This window comes from Takifugu flavidus, chromosome 18, assembly GCF_003711565.1.
Source record: "Takifugu flavidus isolate HTHZ2018 chromosome 18, ASM371156v2, whole genome shotgun sequence".
NCBI lineage: Eukaryota > Metazoa > Chordata > Actinopteri > Tetraodontiformes > Tetraodontidae > Takifugu > Takifugu flavidus.
The window spans coordinates 1,178,845-1,199,766 of NC_079537.1; the positions used below are offsets into that span (position 1 = coordinate 1,178,845).

A 20,922-nucleotide genomic window follows, 5' to 3' on the forward strand; every position below is an offset into this window, starting at 1 on the left:
CATGTATCCCATCAATTTGGGATCATTCAGAACTTTTATATCTCACCTTGCAATGAGATAATCGGTCAGGATTTCGACCCCCCTCACGCCTCTCCAAGGAGGCTGGTCTTTTGCCTCTGGAAATTCCGGCGGTGACGTCTGTCTTCAATTAATGCGTTTAATTGTGAAAGTGAAACTATCCCAAAGAAACAGCAAAAGAAGCAACAGCGGAGTGCAGCAGCAGCGGCAGCAGCAGCAGCAGCAACGCACGGTAAGATCACCACTCCTGCACGGCGGTTTGAACGCTATCTGTGATATACAGTGCATACATACGTACATACATACATACATACATACATACATACGCACTACGATTGCCATGGACATCACGTAGAAGAGCGAGGGTTGGTTCTTCTGTCATGTCATTCTGGCCGCTGCTTTGACTACGTGGAGTTGCGACCCAATGTCCGCCCCCGGTGCACGGAGGCCTTAATTTTACTGAAATGTCAAACGGCGTCGCCGACTTTCTGCTCTTTAAGTTGAAGCGCGGCTGCACTGCATTTCCATCCACACCTCGACACCGCGGGAGAGACTAATTCTGACTTGAGATTCGTCGCACTTTCTCTTCACCTCTTCATGGAACCCTGGCTTTCTCCTACAGTCCAAACACACGCCTGTCGGAACTCTGAATTGTGGACTCTAACCTGTACGTGTGTGTGTGCATGAATACACACAGCCCAGACCAGTGTGTCCGGGAAATAAACAAATAAACACTACTATAACGTTTCTTTGAGAGACTTGTGGAGCTGTTTTGGCAGTGAATGCTTTTATTGAGTTGAGATACAGGCAGGCAATAGAGCCCCTGAAAGAGCAGCAATGTGTGTGTGTTTGTGTGTTGGGGCAGGGGGCAGGGGGCAGGGGGCAGGGGGAGACATGGCGTGTGTGGGACCTGTTTTCCTATTTATTCCATCCATCCATCCATCCTCTACCGCTTATCCGGGGTCGGGTCGCGGGGGCAGCAGCCTAAGGAGAGAAGCCCAGACTTCCCTCTCCCCAGCCACCTCCTCCAGCTCATCTGGAGGGATCCCCAGGCGTTCCCAGACCAGTCGAGAGACATAATCTCTCCAACTTGTCCCGGGTCTTCCCGAGGGCCTCCTACCGGAGGGACATGCCCTGAACACCTCACCAGGGTGGCGTCCAGGGGGCATCCTAACTAGATGCCCAAGCCACCCCATCTGGCTCCTCTCAATGCGGAGGAGCAGCGGCTCAACTCCGAGCTCCTCCCGGATGGCAGAGCTTCTCACCCTATCTCTAAGGGAGAGCCCAGCCACCCTACGGAGGAAGCTCATTTCGGCCGCTTGTACCCGTGATCTTGTTCTTTCGGTCATTACCCAAAACTCATGACCATAGGTGAGGGTAGGAACGAAGATCGACTGGTAAATCGATAGCTTCACCTTTCGGCTCAGCTCTCTCTTCACCACTACGGACCGGTGCAGAGTCCACATTACAGTGGACGCCGCACCGATCCGCCTGTCGATCTTCCGCTCCATTCTTCTGCCTGTCACCATCAGCAACTCCAGAGTGGTAGAGAGTCCAACCCCTCTCGAAAAGACTGGTTCCAGAGCCGTTGCTGTGCGTCGAGGTGAGGCCAACTATATCTAGTCGGAACTTCTTAACCTCGTGCACCAACTCAGGCTCCTTTCCCACCAGAGAGGTGACATTCCATGTCCCTAGAGCCAGTTTGTGCAGCCGGGGATCAGACCGCCAAGGTCCCTGCCTCCGGCTGCTACCCTAAACACAATGCACCCGACCCCCTTGGCCCCTCCTGCAGAAATAAATAAAAATAAGTAATAAAAATAAGTTCAATGAAATAAAAGTCAGTAATTTTGAAAAACCTTACTTCACTTGTAAATTTTTTTCCACTCATATCGTGATTTTGATTGATTTTCTTTATTATGTTTTAAATAATAAGTTATAAATGTGACCTAACAAAGGTAAAGGGCAAATATTAACCATATATATTGTTTACACTGCTTGTAATTGGTATAAGGTAAACATCTTTTCAGTATTTTGACATAAAAGTGTTTGATTGTGAGGCATTAAAAGCCACAAAATGCAACGGGTCCATCAGACCCACAAACGCTGGCTGAGTAACAACAATATGAACACCACATAAGGGTTGATTGGGATTCAAATTCACAACATTCTTGCTGTGAGGCCACAGTGTTACTCATTTCCTGATGCCACTTTCATTCCCGGCTGCTGTTTTCATTCTCCCTTTTAATAGATACAAAAGAAATGGATAATGTATTTCACCTTTGCATCGAACTTAAAATGGAAAAGAAATGTCTATAAAGACGCCAGTTTCCCAGAAACAGGTTTCCTTAGCCTGAGCATTAGCCACAGGGCCATGGACCCATTCTATCCATCCATACACAAGGTACTTTAACATATAGTATGAACTGAAGAAGCCTTCTGGATAGAAGGTGAAACGTCTTCAAAAGAGGAGAAAAACAGTCCAGTTGACACAGGAAACTACCTTGGATAAGATATAGTATGTATGCAAGTATTTATAGAAATTGGACCAAGGTGCTTTGGGTGACATTGATGACCAAAAGCAAAACTGAAAGCAACTCAGAGCCCCTCGAGAAGGCGTCTCACTGCATTTTAAAGGCCAGACATCCTGCAGAGGAAACTCATTTCAGCCACTTGTTTATGTGATTTTAAGAGCTTTGCCTTTCAGGCCTGTGTACATACAGGTGTGTGTGTTTGTGTGTGCTAGCTGTACTTCATGTAGTGTAGATGTAGGGAGAGTATTCTGGAGTAATTCTGTCATTGTTTTGTTGCACTATGTACACACACACACACACACACACACACACACCTATAATAGTATTTTCTGTGTTTTCTTTGCATAGCCTGAAGCTCTTTGGTCTCAGTGGCAGCATGACGTGGAGAAATCGGATTCACCTGTTTGTCTGTGTAAGTCACACTGCATCTTTAAGCAGCAACCTATCGTAATTGCACGTGCACCATGGCCACATTAAATGCAATCTGCTTCAGTTCATTATTATCTCTGCTGTTATTTTACATAAAATCCAAGTGGCTTTGATCTTTGGACACAACCAGCCCGGGATTCTAAAGCAACCTACTATGTGATGTAAATTCACTGAACGCCGCTGTAAATTTTCTTTTCTCGTAGGTGCTCCTGTGCATGATTAACCCATCAGAGGAGAAATGTAAGGACTATTTTAGCCAACCGGTATGTTTGTCACCTTTTCAGGAACATTTTTGAACTTTTCTTTCCTGTGGGTCTGCTGGGGATTTCTACATATTATAGCCTACCGGTATATTGACATCAAATGTTATACCAAGTGTCACTGAAGTGAAAGCCACATTTTGCAGGAAGTTTGTGAGTGTTGCCAACATTCACATATCATCCAGTCCCAGAGACTACAGGTATCAATAAACTGTTTGGTAGTTATTAGTGACTAAACACAAAGAATCTCTTTAACTCTAGATCTGGCGTATTCTCAATACTAGCTGAGGCCATGTAGCATGTGATGAAATGGTTTATTCTTCTTTCCCTTCATTTTTGTGAGATTACATCCATGAATGTATTGGGGGGAAAATGGATTATGGCATTAATATAAAAAAAGAGGTTTGTTAGCACCTCAACATTGGTTTTAATAGCTGCAACGGCAGCAGCAAAGTTGCAGGATGATACCAGGTCTTGAAGGTGGTCACATGCAACCGTGACTATCTTCAGAGTGGATTTGACAGGCCAGATTAGAATTCCAGGCGCACCCATTGCGTTTTTAAGGCCCGCATGACAAAACCACCCTGCGGGTATATTTGGAAAAGCAACAAATCGCTAACTAACTGACATGACATTTGTGGATCTCATTATCAAGATGGATCTGTGACACTGCATTTTTTGTGCAACCTACCATGTTATGTCACATTGCTCAGAGTTGTAATCTGATAAATTAAACTACTCCTGAATGGACATGAGGCTAATAAAACCAAAAAGATGCCCTCAAATCACAACAGACCTATCCACCACCCACACATGTATGCTAGCAGCAGAGAGCATGTCAGGGCAAAGAGCTTTCACGTCAGATTAAATGCAGCTGGAATGTGACTTTTTTCCTCTCTCTTTTGATTTTAAAACCTAATGGCTAGAAAATAGCATTGTTGTTCTTTTCTAGAATGTGTATTTTCTCTCTCAGTGTGAGAAATATTCTTCAGTAGCTTCTGAAAGTCAATATTAGCACAGTATTACATCATTAGTAGCACAGTGATTGTGTTAGCAATTAACTTTTGAATGAATTCTTTTTTCTAAGGAATTTAACTCAACTATGAACTTCCTCCTTGTTATACCAAAAGATCCCAAGGTAACGTACTGATGCAGTCAGAGAAACTGCTCTGTCAATACTGATTTCATGACTCATTGTTTGTATTTGTCTGTGACCTGCAGGACACACTGAAATGCACTGCAGAGAATGGGTGTCTCAAAAAACAGACTTTTTTCTGTGATATTCTGCATGATTGCTTCAATTTTCACGTGAGTTCAAACATAATTTGGCCAACTTCATTTTCCATAGTTACTTCTGCCTCTCTATAGAAGAAATACTCCCATTTATTTATTTTAAGGTAAAGTACTGTTTAGTGTTTTTTTTTCTAAATGTTTGTTATAAAACTGTAAGTATATTATATAATAGACATGTAAACATTCATGCCATTTCACTTACAGTACAGTATATGGACAAAAGAATTTGCCAACTCCCCTTGATTATTGAATTCAGCCGTTTCTATCAGATCATTTGCTACGGGTATATGAAGTGCAGCACCTGGCCAGGCAGTCTCCATCACAACAGTGATGCCCAATCTGTTGTCCTGAAGAGCTCAGAGACATCAGTTCACTTCAAAATGTATTTATATAGCAACCTTTCATACAAGAAATATAAAACAGTGATAAATGAAATCAAAGAATATAAAATCCCCACCCTCACCCCGACCAAACAAGCAAACTCACTCACTCACTCATGTATCCAGAGCTATAAAGCATTGTAAGGGGGCTTTCCACACTGGGGGATTTCATGGATTTTGGCCAAAAGGCTAATGCTAGTCAATTAAAAGCTAGCTCAAATAGTTGCATCTTTAAGCCACTTTGAAAAGTAGCAAAGCTCGTGCAGCTCTCTGGCAGGCCTACAGTGGGTTTTTGTCCAAACTTGCGGAATAATGAAGCATCTAGGATGAGAGGACCTCGGTGTCTGCAAATATTCGGAATATAAGAGCAGGTGAGACAAATAAGACGTTCAAAGGCTTTTAAGATACTCAAACACTTCCTTAAACTTGAAATGCACAAGGGGCCAAAGCAGTGATTTTAAAACGTGTAAGATCTGCTCTCTCCGCATCCTCACATTTGGTATGTCACTAGAATGGTCTGCAACAAAATGTTTCTGGAAAGTTTCTTGGTGGGTGGCAATGAAGGCATTTTTACGAACGTCAGACACTCAATTCAACATCTCCAACTTGGCGTCAACAGCTGCTAAGGAATTTGGTGCCAGTAGTTTTGCCAACTCCATGGATGAAGAGTTCCAAATTCCTCGGGCATTACAATTGCGCAAGATGAGACAAGGTCCATAAAGACATGGCTTGTTGAATTCAGTGTGGGCGAACTTAATTAACGTACACAGAATAAGAACGTCAAATCTATCCCGAACCCCTGAACAAGAGACTAAGAGCCAACATCAGCGTGTGGACAAGTCAACAAGACAAAAGATATCCTGGTCTAGAGAGTTTTACATGAGCTAAAATTAAATAAATGAATGTGATTGCAGTTAGAATTAAATGACACACCAGGGGGAGTAATGGCACCTCCACGTGTCATGTCGAGCGATCCCAAACTTTGCACTAAAACTGTCTCTGTTTGCTTTGTTTCCTTTCTCCACAGCACGCCGTAAACGCTTCTAAAGAGTGTCAGAGCAAGACCTTTCGCAACATGCCTCGCTTTCATCTGACGTGCCTGTTTGCCCACGAGTTCAATGTCACCATTCAAGGTATTAACAGTACTCAGACTAACAATGCAGATGATAAGCTTTCTGTCAGAACTTGACCGTAATTCATACAACCAGTTAGTTCTTTACCAAAAGGGAGTGTCCAGACTATAAAATTGAAGTTGTTTCTCTCTCTCTCTCTTGCCTTGCAGCCTGTGAATACGGTAAGTGTCAGTGGTGGTCTGTGGACCTAAAGTTTCAGCTCTATGCAGGCAGTTTTACGTCAAGCTTTATCTGACTGAACAACTAATGATTACCACAAAATTATAATAATTACAAAAACAATTTAGTCAATCTTTGTTTCTTTTAGTCACTACTTGCGAGATGTATCCAACAAAACCAATAGCTGGTAAGTTAACTCTTACTTCAGGAGTGCTAAGTTCTTCTGTAACCACAATGATCATATATCAGAATCAGAATCAGAATCAGAATCGGGTTTATTGCCATTGTTCATGTAATACACAGTATTACACAAGCTAGGAACTTGTCCTGGTGTGACGCTGCGACATTCAACATAAAAAAGACAACATTAGAATAAGATAAATAAAATAAGACATATATACAGTATATATATAAATAGTAAGAAATAGTGCAGGTCAATGCAGGAGTAATGTGATGTTCGTGAGTCCGACTGGCTGCTGTACATGGTGCTTAAGTGATAAGTCACTTAGTGTTCAGCAGCCTGATGGCAGAGGGGAAGAAGCTATATATATATACAGTATATACACAGTGTGTGTCTCATGTTACACATGTGAGCAGGTCAAAGTTATAGTGAACCGTCCTCATTCGACACCTCACTGTAATACACCTCTGTAGGTAGATTTCCTCTTTATTAGCTGTCTCACACACACACACACACACATATATATGTATGTATGTATATGTATATACACACACAGACATTATATCTCATCTTAATTTGAATTCTGTCTTTAACTTTCCTATATCTACTGAAGTCACCTCCAGGGGATAAAGAGCTTTGTTAGCGTTTTTAAATTTAATGTATTTAGTTGTCAATATTTGTCAAGATATTGTTTTGATGGACATGCATTCCTGCAGTTCACACCACAACTGCGGCCACATCAGCAACTTCAATAGCAACAGCTTCAACCATATCAACAGCAACCTCCACAACAGCGACACCAGAATCAACAGATCCAGAAACAGCAACAGCAACAGCAACAGCAACAGCAAACCAGCCGACAAAGGTGGCAATGAACAAGCAAGTTGGATCGAATGGTACGATTAAAATACATTTTAAAATTTTTTTAAAAAATACACACTTATATGTATGTGTGTAGTTGGAGAAGGAAAGAAATAAAATGGGACCAACAGAAATGTGATTCGTCTTGCACAGCTTAAAACTAACACACGGGCACGTGCTCTGACCCTGAAGATGAGCTGGATAATCTCAAACCATGTTTACAAGAGCCAGTGTAGCTCTCGTGCTTTGTGGTAGATCTTTCAGTTGGAAATCTTTTAATTCCAAAAATACATAAAGAAACAGTATCAAAATGAACAGAAGCACAAGCTTAAAGTAGTTTATGACCAATTTTGGCTGTATTACTATGTACAACTGTAAACAAGCCTGCAGTTGTCTGCAGTATGGGTTCATGCCACTGCAGCAGGGAACAATTTATTGTTTTCAGGAACACTTATGCTTGTTAGTTTGTAGCTTGTAGCTTGTAGCTTGTAGCTTCTAGCTCAGGCATGGGCAAACTAAGGCCCGGGGGCCACACGCGGCCCGTTAAACATTTTAATCCGGCCCGCCAAACTTGAAAAATTAAATGAATAAACCTTGTTAATGTTAAATTTTCACTGCAATTCTGGTGTTTTCCCACTAGAAAAAAGACAGTCAGGAGGAGAGTGATGGTGATATCCTGAAGGATAACAGAACTTTCAGTGCTTTAAAATAGAAATGGTTATTAATTTTTTTTAAAAAGGCACATTTTATTCATTTGATTTTAAGTGTTTTAAGACTCATTCCAAAGTCAGAGATTTTGTTGAAATGCTTCTCTTCATTTTCAAATTAAAGCACATGTTTTCTCCATATCCCAAGATGTGTATTTTTTCTCCAATGAGGTGAGGTTACCAAAGCACTCCATCCATCCATCTGCTCCTGGTCCGGCCCCTTTGTCAAATGTTAGAACCCATTGTGGCCCACGAATCAAAATGTTTGCCCACCCCTGTTCTAGCTTGTCATTAGAACCAAATATAGTATTGGTATGGAGACAAATGGTCCAAGCCAAAAACATCAAAACAAGGTCCCACGCATGAAACTTTACGTTCCCACATTCCTCCATGCTGCTCCTAAATGTTTACAATTTGAGCTTGGAGACAAAAATAAAGGGAACTTTTTGGGTCATAATGATTTCTGCACTGTAGCAATGTAAAAGGAACTTTGGCCTTTTAGTTTGTAATGAAAATGTTCCCTCATCTCACCTTCAGATGAAATGTTGAAGACACTTTTAAAGATATCGGCGACCCTCAACATCATCGTGCCCCTGATTGTCTGGCTGTACATGCGTCGTCCAGGATTGCCCAGCTGTCCTCAGACTGTAAGTGCAATTCAATTTATGTTTGGTTGTGATCCAGATATAAAGGAAAGGATCCAGCTATAGAATCAAATAAAATCAATCTTTATTTATATAGCGTCTGTTAGAATCAAAATTGTTTCTAGGCGCTTTCCAGAATCCCAGGGCCTAACCCCAGACAAGCAACAGTGGCAAGGAAAAACTCCCCTTTAACAGGAAGAAACCTTGAGCAGGACCAGGCTCAGGTAGGGGGACCCTCCTGCTGATGGCTGGCTGGGTAGAGAGGGAGGAGAGGAGAGGAGAGGAGAGGAGAGGAGAGAGGAGAGGAGAGGAGAGGAGAGGAGAGGAGAGGAGGAGAGGAGAGGAGAGGAGAGGAGAGGAGAGGAGAGGAGAGGAGAGGAGAGGAGAGAGAGGAGAGGAGAGGAGAGGAAACCATGACCCAGTGGGGTGACAGAGGCCTGTCAGGTGATCATGTTTCTGGACCCCGGCAGCCTTGGCCTATAACAGCATAGCTAAGATGTTAACCTAATGATTAGACGACCCCCTAAGTATGATAATTTGTCTGTCTATTATAATAACTGGAACTACTGAATTAGTGACAATAAACTTTTTTTAAAGAGGAAGGTTTTAAGCCTAATCTTAGGGATGGAGTTAGCCTCCCGTACCTGGACAGGGAGCTGGTTCCATAGCAGGGGGCCTGGTAGCTAAATGCTCGGCCCCCCATCCTACCTTTAGAGACTCTGGGAACCACAAGTAGACCAGCATTCTGAGAGTGGACCGGTCTATTGGGCTGGTAAGGTATCACTAGCTCCTCCAGGTAGGATGGAAGAAGAAGAATTTTAAAAAATTATTTTAAATTTAACGGGCAGCCAATGAAGAGACGCCATTACAGGAGTAATGTGATCTCTTTTGTCAATACCTGTCAGAACTCTAGCATTTTGGATCACCAGGAGGCTTCTTAAAGAGTTGTTTGAACACCCTGATAATAAAGAATTACAATAGTCCAGCCTGGAAGTAACAAATGCATGGACTAACTTTTCAGCATCATGCCGCGTCAGTAGTTTCCTGATCTTTGTGATGTTCCTCAGATTTAAAAAAAGCACTTCTCGAGACTAATTTAATGTGTAAGTTGAAGAACAGATTTTGGTCAAAAGTTACTCCAAGATTCCTCACAGAGAGACTAGATGCTAATGAGATACCATCTAGAGTGATCATGTGATCTAATCTATCCCTGAGAGGTTCAGGACCAAACACCATGACCTCAGTTTTTCCTGAGTTAAGGAGGAGGAAATTTGAAGACATCCAGGACTTTATGTCTTTAAGACAGGTCTGAAGCTTCACTAACTTCTCTGTCTCCTCTGGTTTCATGGATAAATAAAGCTGAGTGTCATCAGCATAACAATGTACATTTATCCCATGCTGCTGAATAATGTTCCCTAAGAGAAGCATGTATAAGGTGAAGAGGATTGGTCCAAGTACAGAACCTTGAGGAACTCCATGGCTAACCCTACTGTATGAGGAGGGAACACCATGGACATGAGCAAACTGGTATCTATCAGATAAATATGATCTAAACCAGTGTAGTGCTGTCCCTTTAATCCCAATCACATGTTCCAGTCTCTGTAACAGGATGCTAGTAACTTTAAGAAGTGCTGTTTCTGTCCTGTGATGAGCTCTAAAGCCTGACTGAAACATCTCTAACAGGCTGTTTCACTGCAGGTGCTCCAGTAACTGAGTCACCACCACCTTCTCTAGAACTTTAGAGACAAAAGGAAGGTTGGATATTGGCCTATAATTTGCTAAGACATCAGGATCCAGTGATTTGTGGTTTTTTTAAGCAACGGCTTAATCACTGCCACCTTGTAGGACCGGGGTACATAACCTGTCACTAAAGAACCATTGATCTGGTCCAGGATAGAACTGCCTATCAATGTTAAACATCCTACAACAGGTGTGTTGGGATGGGATCTAAAAGACAAGTGGTGGACTTGGATTTCTAAATTAGCGATGACGCCTCCGCTCCGACTCTGAATAATAACTTTACTGAGTTTACGTTTACTTCTCGCCAGCAGCTTTAGATTGGCTTCTATGTCGCCCACTCTGCTCCCGGAATGCACTTAACTATGAGTCAGCTTCATGTAGCGCAAAACAGAGTCGTCTCCTAGAACAGCAGTGCTTAACCCCACAACCCTGCCAGCACCACCACAAACACATGTTTCGAAATCACCTTTCACATTAGTGTCCTGGTGTTAAAGAGTTCAAACAGTGGTGATAGATAAAAGGGCATAATACATACTTATTATTTTGTTTCCGGCATCCGTGTAACTTCTAGAAACTTATGTGTATTTAGCAACTAGTAAAGAATGGAATTAGGCTATACTGTTAGGCTATACACTGTTTAACAATACAATCACTATAACAATAAGCAGCTGTAATAATAATTATAGTGGTAATGTCTGGATAATGATTTTGGATTTAAAAACACCAGAAAAAAAGGCTGAACAATTGCTCCATTGCACCATTCCTTACAGAGGTGCAGTGATACATTTACTGCAGCCCGTCTCCTCTTATCAGGAGATGTGTTAGGAGCGGCAGACACAAACAGGACTGAGTAGATTTGACCAGACCAGACTTTACTGCAACTTGGCAGTGGAATTCCACAAAGAACCAAAGTTGAAAAACTCTCCGTCAGAGCAGACTGGACGGCACAAACAGACATCTGATTGAGCAAGCACAAAGGGTTGAGCAACAAATTCCCAAAGATAGAAGTAGGGGGTAGATGAATAACTGGAGAGGAGCCCCAGATGTGTAGATCATCAACGAGGAAGCAGCCCTGCCCATCCGGAAACACACAAGGGAAAGACAGACAAGGGACAGAAGGGGAGAGGGAGCACTGGGGGAAAACTCCTAATGAGATGAGGTTTACAATATCAGTGTGGGACGAAAACAAATTTAACTCTCATTTGTTTTTCAGAGGACAGCTGGTGAAGCTGAGCCTGAAAATCAGGAACCGTTGAGGTACAGAGAAGATTTTACAGAAACCCCATCATCTGTACATGTACAAGATAACTCTGGTTGGACATAATTAGAGTTTGCTCCTGATATTGTGCTCTGTTAGACTTGGTTGTGTTCAGGTCTTTTCTTTTTCAAATTTATTCCATAAAACTCTTGTAATGTATTGTATTGTAATGTATTGTAATGTAATTTTTTGTAAACTTAAACTGTCTTAAGGTATTTATTAATAGAACTTTGTCATCTAAAATTTGGAGCACCTTCAGCACTGATTCTCCGTTTTAGTGCCAAACCACTGGATTTGACCACTTTTTTGTAACTAAATCAAACTAAAAAAAAAAAATTCAAAGCTTTCTGTTTTTTTTACTTATAAGGTTATCTCTCTGTCTGTGCAATCACACAGCTCCCCCGTAGTAATTCTGAAGAGGAAGGGTGAAAACAGAACTGATCTCTGTGACTGATTGTGGCCAAGAGAAAGAAAAATCCAACGAAACAGAGAAGTTGAATCTTTTCAAAGAAAAATCAAATGAAGGGAATGATACCAATCAAGCTGCAGCACACCGGCTGTCTCAGCCAAACTGTGACTTTTAAGTGTTCACAGATTTTGGAATGTTTGTCCTGGTCCCATATTCTGTATATTAATGTGAACTTTCAAGTGCATTTTTTTCTAGACAGATGTAATGTATTTAATATTATGAAGCTGCATTTGTTGGAGTGATGTTTTTTTTCTTACATTTACTTGTTTTGGTTTTTTTAATGTGGTCACAGTTTAGGTTCTGTGTTTTTGTTTGTGTGCATGCATGTAATGAATAGATGATGGATGGATGGATGGATGGATGGATGGATGGATGGATGGATGGATGGATGGATGGATGGATGGATGGATGGATGGATGGATGGATGGATGGATGGATGGATGGATGGATGGATGGATGGATGGATGGACGGAATTATGATGAACGTACACAATTCCTATGGCTAGGCCAGATGTTCAGTTTACATAGGACAAAAAGACTTTAGGATTGAATTATTTAGTTGAGCGGCTTCATGGATGGCTGGGACAGTTATGTAGTCTGCAATTTGTCTCATCTCCATGCTTTTCTATATTTTTCCACTTTTTCAGAGACTCTAACTCCTTGTTATTATAACCAATGTTTACAGGTGATCCCTACTGAGATTGGTTCCCCAGGTAGCACATAAGAATAAGCTAAATTTACCCAAAAATTAGCTGAATTGAAAATTTCGCCTCAAAGCATGCAGCTGCTCAAGGTACCTCACTGTGCTTTGCTGATGTGTTTTCCTTTTGTCTGTCAGCTATTAACTGATTGATCACTTTTTTTGAGCAGTGAGATTAAATCACCTTATGTTCCATAGTCATCAACATAGTACATATATTTTAACATAGGACATTTGTAAGTATTGTGAATTCTGTGACCAATAAAGGCCACTAAACAGAATGTGATTGTAGCTTATTTGAAACTTTTGAAACAGCATATGCATTGGTCCTATAATGTAATTATGAGTGCCGCTTGGTTTCAGACATATTAGTCAATGTTTCTCTGTGATCGCTGAAATAGGTAGAAGAAAATTGACTATACATTTCATGCCTGACACATGAATAAAGTAATAAATCTGTCCATGGTAACGCTTGAGTTATATATTAATTGTTTTTTATGTATATATGTGTGTGTGTATTTGTCTTCCCTATGGATTATTCAACACTATTTTACACTGAATTTACATAATTTACAGCAGTTAAGAACTATCAAATTCTACAATAACTCACTGTACCCTTGTTAATAAACTGCAGAAAAAAACTTGCAGAAAAGACAAATTTTACTTTTGTAGGAAAAGATATGCTTTAACTTTGGGGACTGCGTGTATAATATAATTTGTACACAGTATTTACGGTGTAGCTGCGTGTCTACTGTAGCATGAGTAACCTGCATTATATGGAAAAACCTTATTTCCGGTCCATTTTTTTCTCCGTACCGGAAGAAGGTTTTTATTCTGAAGGGGTGCCGTAAGACAGTTTATGAAGCAAAACGTTTTACGACAGTCACTATTGCGAAGACTAAGGTAAATTACATCTATTTATTTGTCACAAAGTGACACCTGAGGCAATTTTTTGAATCACAAAAATCCAGTGTTTTGAGGATGGGAGGAAAGCAATCGTAAAGAAATGCTGCTAACTAGCTGATGTTGTGCTACTTTCCTCTAAACGACCACTATAAGACGATGCTCTGACGCTTGATAATTTGTGCTTTTGGGTCAAATGTAAACAGGATCTGCATAATAATATGGCACAGACCATGTATATATGGCTTTTCTCACAGACCACGTGTCTGCATTTGTCTGTCATCAAAATAACTCAAAAAGTTATGAACGATTTTCATTTAGGGTTTTTTTTTTCATGGTGAGTAAAAAAAACCCTCAGTTTTGGTGTTGCTCCTGATTCTGAGTGGACTTTGAACTTTAATCTTCCAAAGATCAAACCAAGGGGCTTTGCTCATTAGGCAATGTTACATAACTTTCTATTACTAACATATACTAGACTATGGATCTGTCACAATATCTTTCCACTCTCATCATAATCTGCCACCTCAGTCAGAAGTCTTTCACCAAGGCTATCCCACGAATTCAAGATTCAATAGGCGGTAACAAACTCGAAGGTATTTCAAGTCATTTGAGTTTATTTTGGGGGGCAACACAACAAATTACCTGCTTGGAGGAGGTCTTGATCACAAATGTCAGAAGTGGAAAATGTGACAGATGCAGACGTGTGGCCAGACACCCCTAGAGCCACAAATCATGAGTTTTGTAGTTTATATATAAAGCCCTACACCCCTATACTGGCCTCTCTTTCATTACTTCATCCAAAATGCCACTAACGAAACAAGTCTCGCTCCCCAATGTTTGATTATTTGCTCTTAAGTCTGTGCTTTTAGCAGCTGAATTAACTGTTTTGTTCTGTCAGCACCAAACATGACAGATTCTTCACTGTTCAACTCGGAGCTGGAGTTCCAGCAGCAAGAGGAGCTCTATCAGCAGTTACTGTCACAGGTAATATTAAATATATCACAATAAAAAAAACAAATAATAATTTGGATATACTGTACTAGGAGTAGGCTGCATGCTTTTTAAAAAATATATATTCTGTTTCATTTCTCCATCATGACAGTTGTCCAGACATCAACTGGGTTTAATTTGGGTTAAATGTGGGTTTAATTTTGCTTCCACTATTCACTTCATATTAGACAAGAAACACTGGTGCAATTGTCACCATAGAAGTTGAGAAGAAACACTTTACCAGCCTAAAGACAATTGAACTCATTGATTCAGCCCATTCTGATCCACTCATCTGTCAAAATCGGTGCATTAGGGTCTAATATTGGATTTTAGGGTTGAAACAGAAAACTGATGAAATGATATGGCTGTTCTTACAAGTATCAGCGCTCTGTGGTAAATATCAAGATGGTGGCACCTCTCACTTGAATGAGTGCATTGTGGCCTAAATAATAGTGTACTACCTAAGAATTCAAATCCACCTATCCACTCACAAATATTTTAAAACGGGTGCAGAAAAAGAAATATCAGTCCATTAATGAAGTTTTCTTTTGCTTTTGTTATGTTGAGCTACAGCCAAAACTGGTCTTTGTCCTGCGCCAACACCATGTACATATTTTCCCATTCAACCGACTCAACCTCTATCCATACTTTTAGACAATGGGAGGAATACAAACTGAAAACCCAGTCTCCAAATCAATCAGACCCGAGCCTGGTACGTTAACTACCTCCACAATGCAGCCTATACGAATGATCAAAGTTGATTGATTTTGCCCTACTTTAACACCTTCCAGGATTATGCATCAAGACTGTTTCAGAGCCCAGTAAGGAGAAAGTCTTTGTGAACATCTGTCAGTCAAGTTCAGTTCCTCCTCCACCGGAAATCTCCAGAGAGGAGCTCGTGGAGCTGCTCCAATCAGAGGACCCTAGTGAATTCAGAGTTCCCATGAGCCTCGGCATTCCACACACTGAAATGGACAACAGTAAGCAATCAAAATATCACAATTTTTCTTGTGTGGGTTTCTCATATGCTTGTAGGATATCAAATGTGCAGGTCTAGACTGTAAGGTAAAAAAGGTAAATTTGTCCCACCAAAACACAATGAAGCAATTATGGCAACGCTCAGCTGTGCCGTCAGTTTTTCCAGCAAAATAATTGGTCATCGTCCCAAGTGTGACTATTTTTAAGCTGATAAAGAGGCTTGTTGTCATCTGTTGTTGCCCAAAATGATTAAACACTGGGCATATGAAAGACATTTCTGTTATTTTTATTAGATTGGCCATTTAAATAAACATCTTAACTACCCACTTAAGACAGAATCTGCTGAAAGACTGAAAATGTGTCGTTGGAATGTGTTGGAAAACTAAACTGGACAGACGTTACTTGCCAGTGGGAAAATTTGTAACCTCAACATGAGTGAGTTGCCCACCCATCCAGGGACCAAGATGCTATTACAGTAAATTGGTCACACTGGATTCACTGTTTACATTTGTTGGTAAAAACAAACAATTTAATCTTACATCTAAATTTAACCATCATTTTCCCCAGACCACAGTTCATTTTGCTAGAAGTACCCACTGTTTCCATTTGTTGGTCAGCTACTTTTATCCAGTAATTTTTTGATTACACGACTTATTACTATGATTTAGATGTGTAAATCATTTTGTGTCTGTGTCTCTGCACCACTACAGAGGAGCAGTTGAGATTATATTTAATTCCTTTCTTTTTTCAATGAGTAAAAACATGTATAGCTGTGAAGAGCTGTCTGGCTGCATGACCTATGTAAATAAAATAAATAGCTGAGGTTTGCCCAGCTTTTATTTAAGAATGTCATATCGAGATAAAGGCCTGGGAGTGGGCAGGAATTTTCCCCAGCACAATTGAACAAAAACACCGGGGAAATCCATCCTCCTTCCTCAAGAAGAATTGAGGAGGTTACCTGTCCTTTTCTGTCTTGTTATATGATGTTTTGTGTTGTAACAATTGCAACCAAGAGAAGTCATGTCAGACATTTTCCCCCACGTTTTAATAATCTGTCATAATTTAATTGAAAATCTGCAATGTAAAATATAGATAGAAATTAATTATTCATTAATTAGTTACAACATTTATTCATAGTTATGTTTTATCTGTGTTAAACTGGTACAAGGTAATTCATGTTAACAATAAAGCTGATCTCGATATACGTAAAAATTTTCCTTTTGCACCGCATTCACTTTCACTTGTAGTCTTTGTTTTTAAATACAGCTGAGATTGAGATGAGCAGTGTGCTGAACATGTTTTGATAGCATGTAGCAAGAAGCAAAGGGATTGTTGAAAGGGATAAACTGGACTTGTTAGGGTTTTATCTTGAAATATGAATTGATTTGCTGTTGCCTTGGTTATACGCTGGTGCTGGGTGGCTACGAACAGGCCCAACTGCTTAAATAATAGATAAAAAACTATAGTTAAAAAAGCAAGTTTAATTTCCCTTAAGCATTCAAGACATGTCATAAATTTCAACCCTTTAACAGGAAAAGTAGAAAGTCCCAAACTATAACAACAATAATGGAGGATCAGTTTGACTGTGTATCATTTCCATCTCTTCTAGGTTCTCAGGGCTGCACAGCATATGATGTCGTCATCAACCAGGAGTTCTTCCAAAAGTGCAAGGTGTGTGTGTTCTTGTACCGAGTGGTTGTTAAACCTATTCTGGCCCAAAAAGGAAAAGAAAATCGGAATTCAAAACAAATGTTTCAACTGACCAGAATAGAATATAGAATATTAGAATATTATATGTAAAATATGTTTATCTGCAATTTAAGTTGTAGCTCCATTTGTAAAAAAAAAAAAAAAAAAAACATGCTTTGAAATATATATTCTGTGTATATATTTTTAAATTCAATACATTGATGTACATTACATTGTACATTAAAAGTGCATCATCTATAGTCCTGTGCGCGTTTTATACAGCTGAAGGGTTTACTTTAAATCATGTTTGGTTAATCTGCTAGCCATTATCAGCTGTATCATAAAGTATTAGTTGTAAAAGTTTTTTTTTTCCTCCTATAAATGACATAACCTCTTGTTGTAGGTGTGCAGAACTGGGAAGCCTTCAGTTGTGAACATAATTGCGCTGTTAATTTTAAACAGACTCATTTTGCATTCTCCTGCACTTTATGTACAGTAATGGCAACAGAACGCACCTGAACTGCAACGGATTCACTTGCATTTATGCTAGAAATTAGTGATATATCACACTGAATACCTGCAGGATGTGAATATCTAAATGTCCTTCAGTCTAAATTTGGCCATGTTCACTTGCAGAACGATCCCCTGTTCCAGCAGTTTGTTATTCTGGTGTCAGTGGAGGGTTTGGAGAACAAATACAATCTGGAACTGAACAGAGGTACGTTTGACTGTGGTCAACTAACCGTCCTTCCTGCGGGTTGCTTTTTATTTATTCATTTGTTGTGTATTTGTGTCTTTAGAGTGGAAGGTGCTAAAAAATCGGAAGTTTTTAGGATCTCTGAGTACGCAGGACATCCGGACCAAGAGCAAGCCCGTGATTCAAGAGCTGCACTCTCAGTATGTCTGTCTGTCTGCCTGTCAAAAATGGCTACTAGTAAAATTACTGGGGAGTCTTGGAGATTTTTCTGAGGCCTTTTTGAAAAAAAGATTCACAAAAAAATGCATCTAGTCCTAAGATAGACCAACAGACATCATAGCTCAGGTGAATAGTTCATCTTTTAAATTCTCGGACCTCTCAGCTACTGCAGATGGATTCGTTTTTAACCCAACAATTGTCACGTTGTTGATTAAACCTCTTGGAGTTTATGAGGTTGTGATGTGTTTCTTCTTTTTTCAGAGAAAATGCTGACGCTGCAGCCAAAAGGTGAATGTTTTTCTCCTTTTTTGCTTCAGGTTTACCTTTGTTGCATTGGCATTAGTTTTTACTAAAGAATGAAAAATGTATTCATTAATTTTATCTCTAAATTCACCCCTCATTTTCTCCAGACCAGAGTTCACTTTGCTTGTAGGACCCCCTGTAGGGCCACCAGAGTACCTTAGTGCAGAAATCAAACTACCTGGAGTGGTGAGATATGCACACATCCACACAATTTCTTTTTTCTGCGTGGCTCAACTCTGCATGGTTTTTACGCTTTTCCATTAGGTGACAGTATCGGTAGGAGGTGCTCTTTTAGTACTCATCTGGGCATTTACATGAGAAGAGTTAAGCCAAAAATACAACAGGCCACTGATAGGCCAGAGGGAATTGTTGAAAATGCTCTTTTCCACTGGTAATAGGATTAATAGTCATGTGAAATGGTGAAGAAACTTTTAGAAACATGGTAAAATATGGTAATATAAGAGATGATATCTAAAATGTATGTGTGTTATGTACGGTAATCATTTATTTTGCATGCAGTAAATCCAAGCATCAGTAGATTATTACGCATTCAGTCTGACGAAAGTTTTCCAGAAACACTTATTCCCATCATTTTATTTAGACTGATTCGTTTTGATTGTGGTGGACAGGGATCTGGATTTTTCAAAATTATTAGTGGAAAAGTGAAAAATGCAGTGCAAATAAGAATTTATTATAAACAACTCCCACCGTATAGATGTTACAAAAGGTAGGAAGATGATAACCTTGTTTTGTTGCCAGACGTCATCTCGTTCTCTGGTCCTGGATGTCGGAGAGGACAGATTGGTGTTAACGGCTCGACCTTCGTTATACCATCTTGATATCTTCCACCCCTTTCTCATCAACCAGGAGAGCAGTGTCGCGCAGTACAACAGCAGTACGCAGGTACAAACTGCACACATGACAAAAAAAACGTATACGCCAAACGATGTGCTATTGCAGGCAACACACCCTGCAGTAAAAAAGAGCAGAAATGGATTTAGACTTTACATAATATGCTTAATGCTGTGTTTTTCAGGTTCTTACAGTCACCATGCCTGTGATCTCTTCATGACCCAACACCAGTAATACTGTTTGTAAAAAAAAAAGTATTTTTGAAATGAACCATTGTGCCTGTTCATGTTTTTACACTTTATTGTCATTCACAGCATTCATACTAAAGCAGTTGGTGTTATAATAATAGTGGAACACCCCTCTAAATAATTGTCTTTAGGTGTTTCAGTCACTCTCATGGATACAGGCCTTTAAATTTTAAAGCTGCTCAGTGAATTTGTGTGTGGCTTGTTAAATTAGTCTATTTGTGAAATTTCCTAAATATTCCCGATTCAGTCGTTAATGTAACTCCATGTAAGTGGGAGGAAATGGGAACAACCATAAAGCAGATGTGGTAGGCCATGCAAAACTCTAGTGGGGTCACTAATTGCTGAGGTGCATCAGAACCCTTCTGCAGAGCCAATTGCTACAAACTACAGATGGGATGACGAGCAGTGTGAAGAGAATCTCGTGAAAGGGATTTCCACGGCGAGCCGCTGCATTCAAACCTAACAATGCAACGCGTGAATCGGCAAACTTTTGTCTACTAGTCTGATGTACTTGCCTGGCTTTGACCATTCCCAGGACAAGAGTAATTTCCTGACTGGATTCTGCCAAGTGTAAACATTAATGAAGAGAATCATGTGTGGCCATTTTTTCTTTTCCAGCTTGATTGTGCACCAATGCACAAAACAACGTCATAATGGTCACGGGTGAACAATTCTGTTGTGGAAGAACTTGAGTGGTTTGCACAGAGTCCTGACCTCAACCTGCTAGAACGTCTTCCGCATGACTTAGGCTCCTTGTCTAAATTAGGCATCTCGCCTCCCAAATGCACCTCCGGAAAAAAGGTCAAAACACTCCCATAGACACACTCCTTAATCTTGTCAAAATCCTTCATAGAAAAGTTGATATTGTTGCCACTGTAAAGTGTCGTGAAACTGTTGACCCTTACTGAATGTGAATGGGATGTAATGTACGTGCAAGGAAGCATGTCCCAATGCCTTCCCTTTAACAGCCAAGGCAGATAAAACCACCAAAACCAATTAAAATTATTATTTGCCGTTATTATATAATAGGATATTATTTGTCAAAGTAAAATCTTCATATTAACACATCATATTAATAAGTGACTTACAAATTAGCAGTTAAGCCTCCGTGGCAATAAGAGAAAAGATAAGGCTTCCTCCCACAGTACAGATGTCTCAACATCCTGACAAAGGTCATTTTGTACACAGGGCAGAGGGAGGAAATGGATGTACTATAAAACATGAATGAACAAATAAATGGATGCTAACTAGTCAATGTCGTTGAAGAGGAGCAGCTGCTT

General features: G+C 40.1%; 2 protein-coding genes across 6 annotated transcripts; both read left to right on the top strand.

Annotated features, from left to right (window-relative positions):
• Nucleotides 1–111: 111 nt before the first annotated feature.
• LOC130515060 (uncharacterized) lies at nucleotides 112–13,232 on the top strand. 4 transcript variants are annotated; one of them, XM_057015062.1, is made up of 12 exons: nucleotides 112–250; nucleotides 2,898–2,961; nucleotides 3,182–3,241; nucleotides 4,326–4,376; nucleotides 4,460–4,546; nucleotides 5,939–6,044; nucleotides 6,194–6,205; nucleotides 6,352–6,390; nucleotides 7,101–7,190; nucleotides 7,221–7,280; nucleotides 8,490–8,599; nucleotides 11,550–13,232. In XM_057015062.1, exons 2-12 carry the CDS (start codon nucleotides 2,926–2,928, stop codon nucleotides 11,658–11,660), a joined length of 762 nt encoding a protein of 253 aa, XP_056871042.1. In that variant the 5' UTR covers nucleotides 112–250; nucleotides 2,898–2,925; the 3' UTR covers nucleotides 11,661–13,232. The 4 variants fall into 4 exon arrangements, with proteins under 4 accessions (XP_056871042.1, XP_056871041.1, XP_056871043.1 ...); XM_057015061.1 differs by having other exon boundaries at nucleotides 117–250; nucleotides 7,101–7,280; nucleotides 11,550–11,593; nucleotides 11,991–13,232; XM_057015059.1 differs by having other exon boundaries at nucleotides 122–250; nucleotides 7,101–7,280.
• Nucleotides 13,233–13,575: 343 nt separating this feature from the next.
• pih1d1 (PIH1 domain containing 1) lies at nucleotides 13,576–20,656 on the top strand. 2 transcript variants are annotated; one of them, XM_057015046.1, is made up of 11 exons: nucleotides 13,576–13,666; nucleotides 14,565–14,650; nucleotides 15,311–15,368; nucleotides 15,448–15,636; nucleotides 17,244–17,305; nucleotides 17,960–18,041; nucleotides 18,124–18,220; nucleotides 18,501–18,527; nucleotides 18,650–18,728; nucleotides 19,302–19,445; nucleotides 19,579–20,656. In XM_057015046.1, the coding sequence occupies exons 2-11, from the start codon at nucleotides 14,573–14,575 to the stop codon at nucleotides 19,612–19,614; spliced, it is 852 nt and encodes a 283-aa protein (XP_056871026.1). In that variant the 5' UTR covers nucleotides 13,576–13,666; nucleotides 14,565–14,572; the 3' UTR covers nucleotides 19,615–20,656. The 2 variants fall into 2 exon arrangements, with proteins under 2 accessions (XP_056871026.1, XP_056871025.1); XM_057015045.1 differs by lacking the exon at nucleotides 13,576–13,666 and adding an exon at nucleotides 14,056–14,259.
• Nucleotides 20,657–20,922: the final 266 nt, after the last annotated feature.

Coding starts and splice junctions, on each gene's coding strand:
- LOC130515060 (XM_057015059.1), top strand. CDS start 2,926: ATGACGTGGAGAAATCGGATTCACCTGTTTGTCTGT. Junction 3,242..4,325: donor AGGACTATTTTAGCCAACCG/GTATGTTTGTCA, acceptor CTTTTTTCTAAG/GAATTTAACTCAACTATGAA. Junction 4,377..4,459: donor TTATACCAAAAGATCCCAAG/GTAACGTACTGA, acceptor TGTGACCTGCAG/GACACACTGAAATGCACTGC.
- pih1d1 (XM_057015045.1), top strand. CDS start 14,145: ATGGATCTGTCACAATATCTTTCCACTCTCATCATAATCTGCCACCTC. Junction 14,260..14,564: donor AGGCGGTAACAAACTCGAAG/GTATTTCAAGTC, acceptor TTGTTCTGTCAG/CACCAAACATGACAGATTCT. Junction 18,221..18,500: donor ATTCAAGAGCTGCACTCTCA/GTATGTCTGTCT, acceptor TTCTTTTTTCAG/AGAAAATGCTGACGCTGCAG.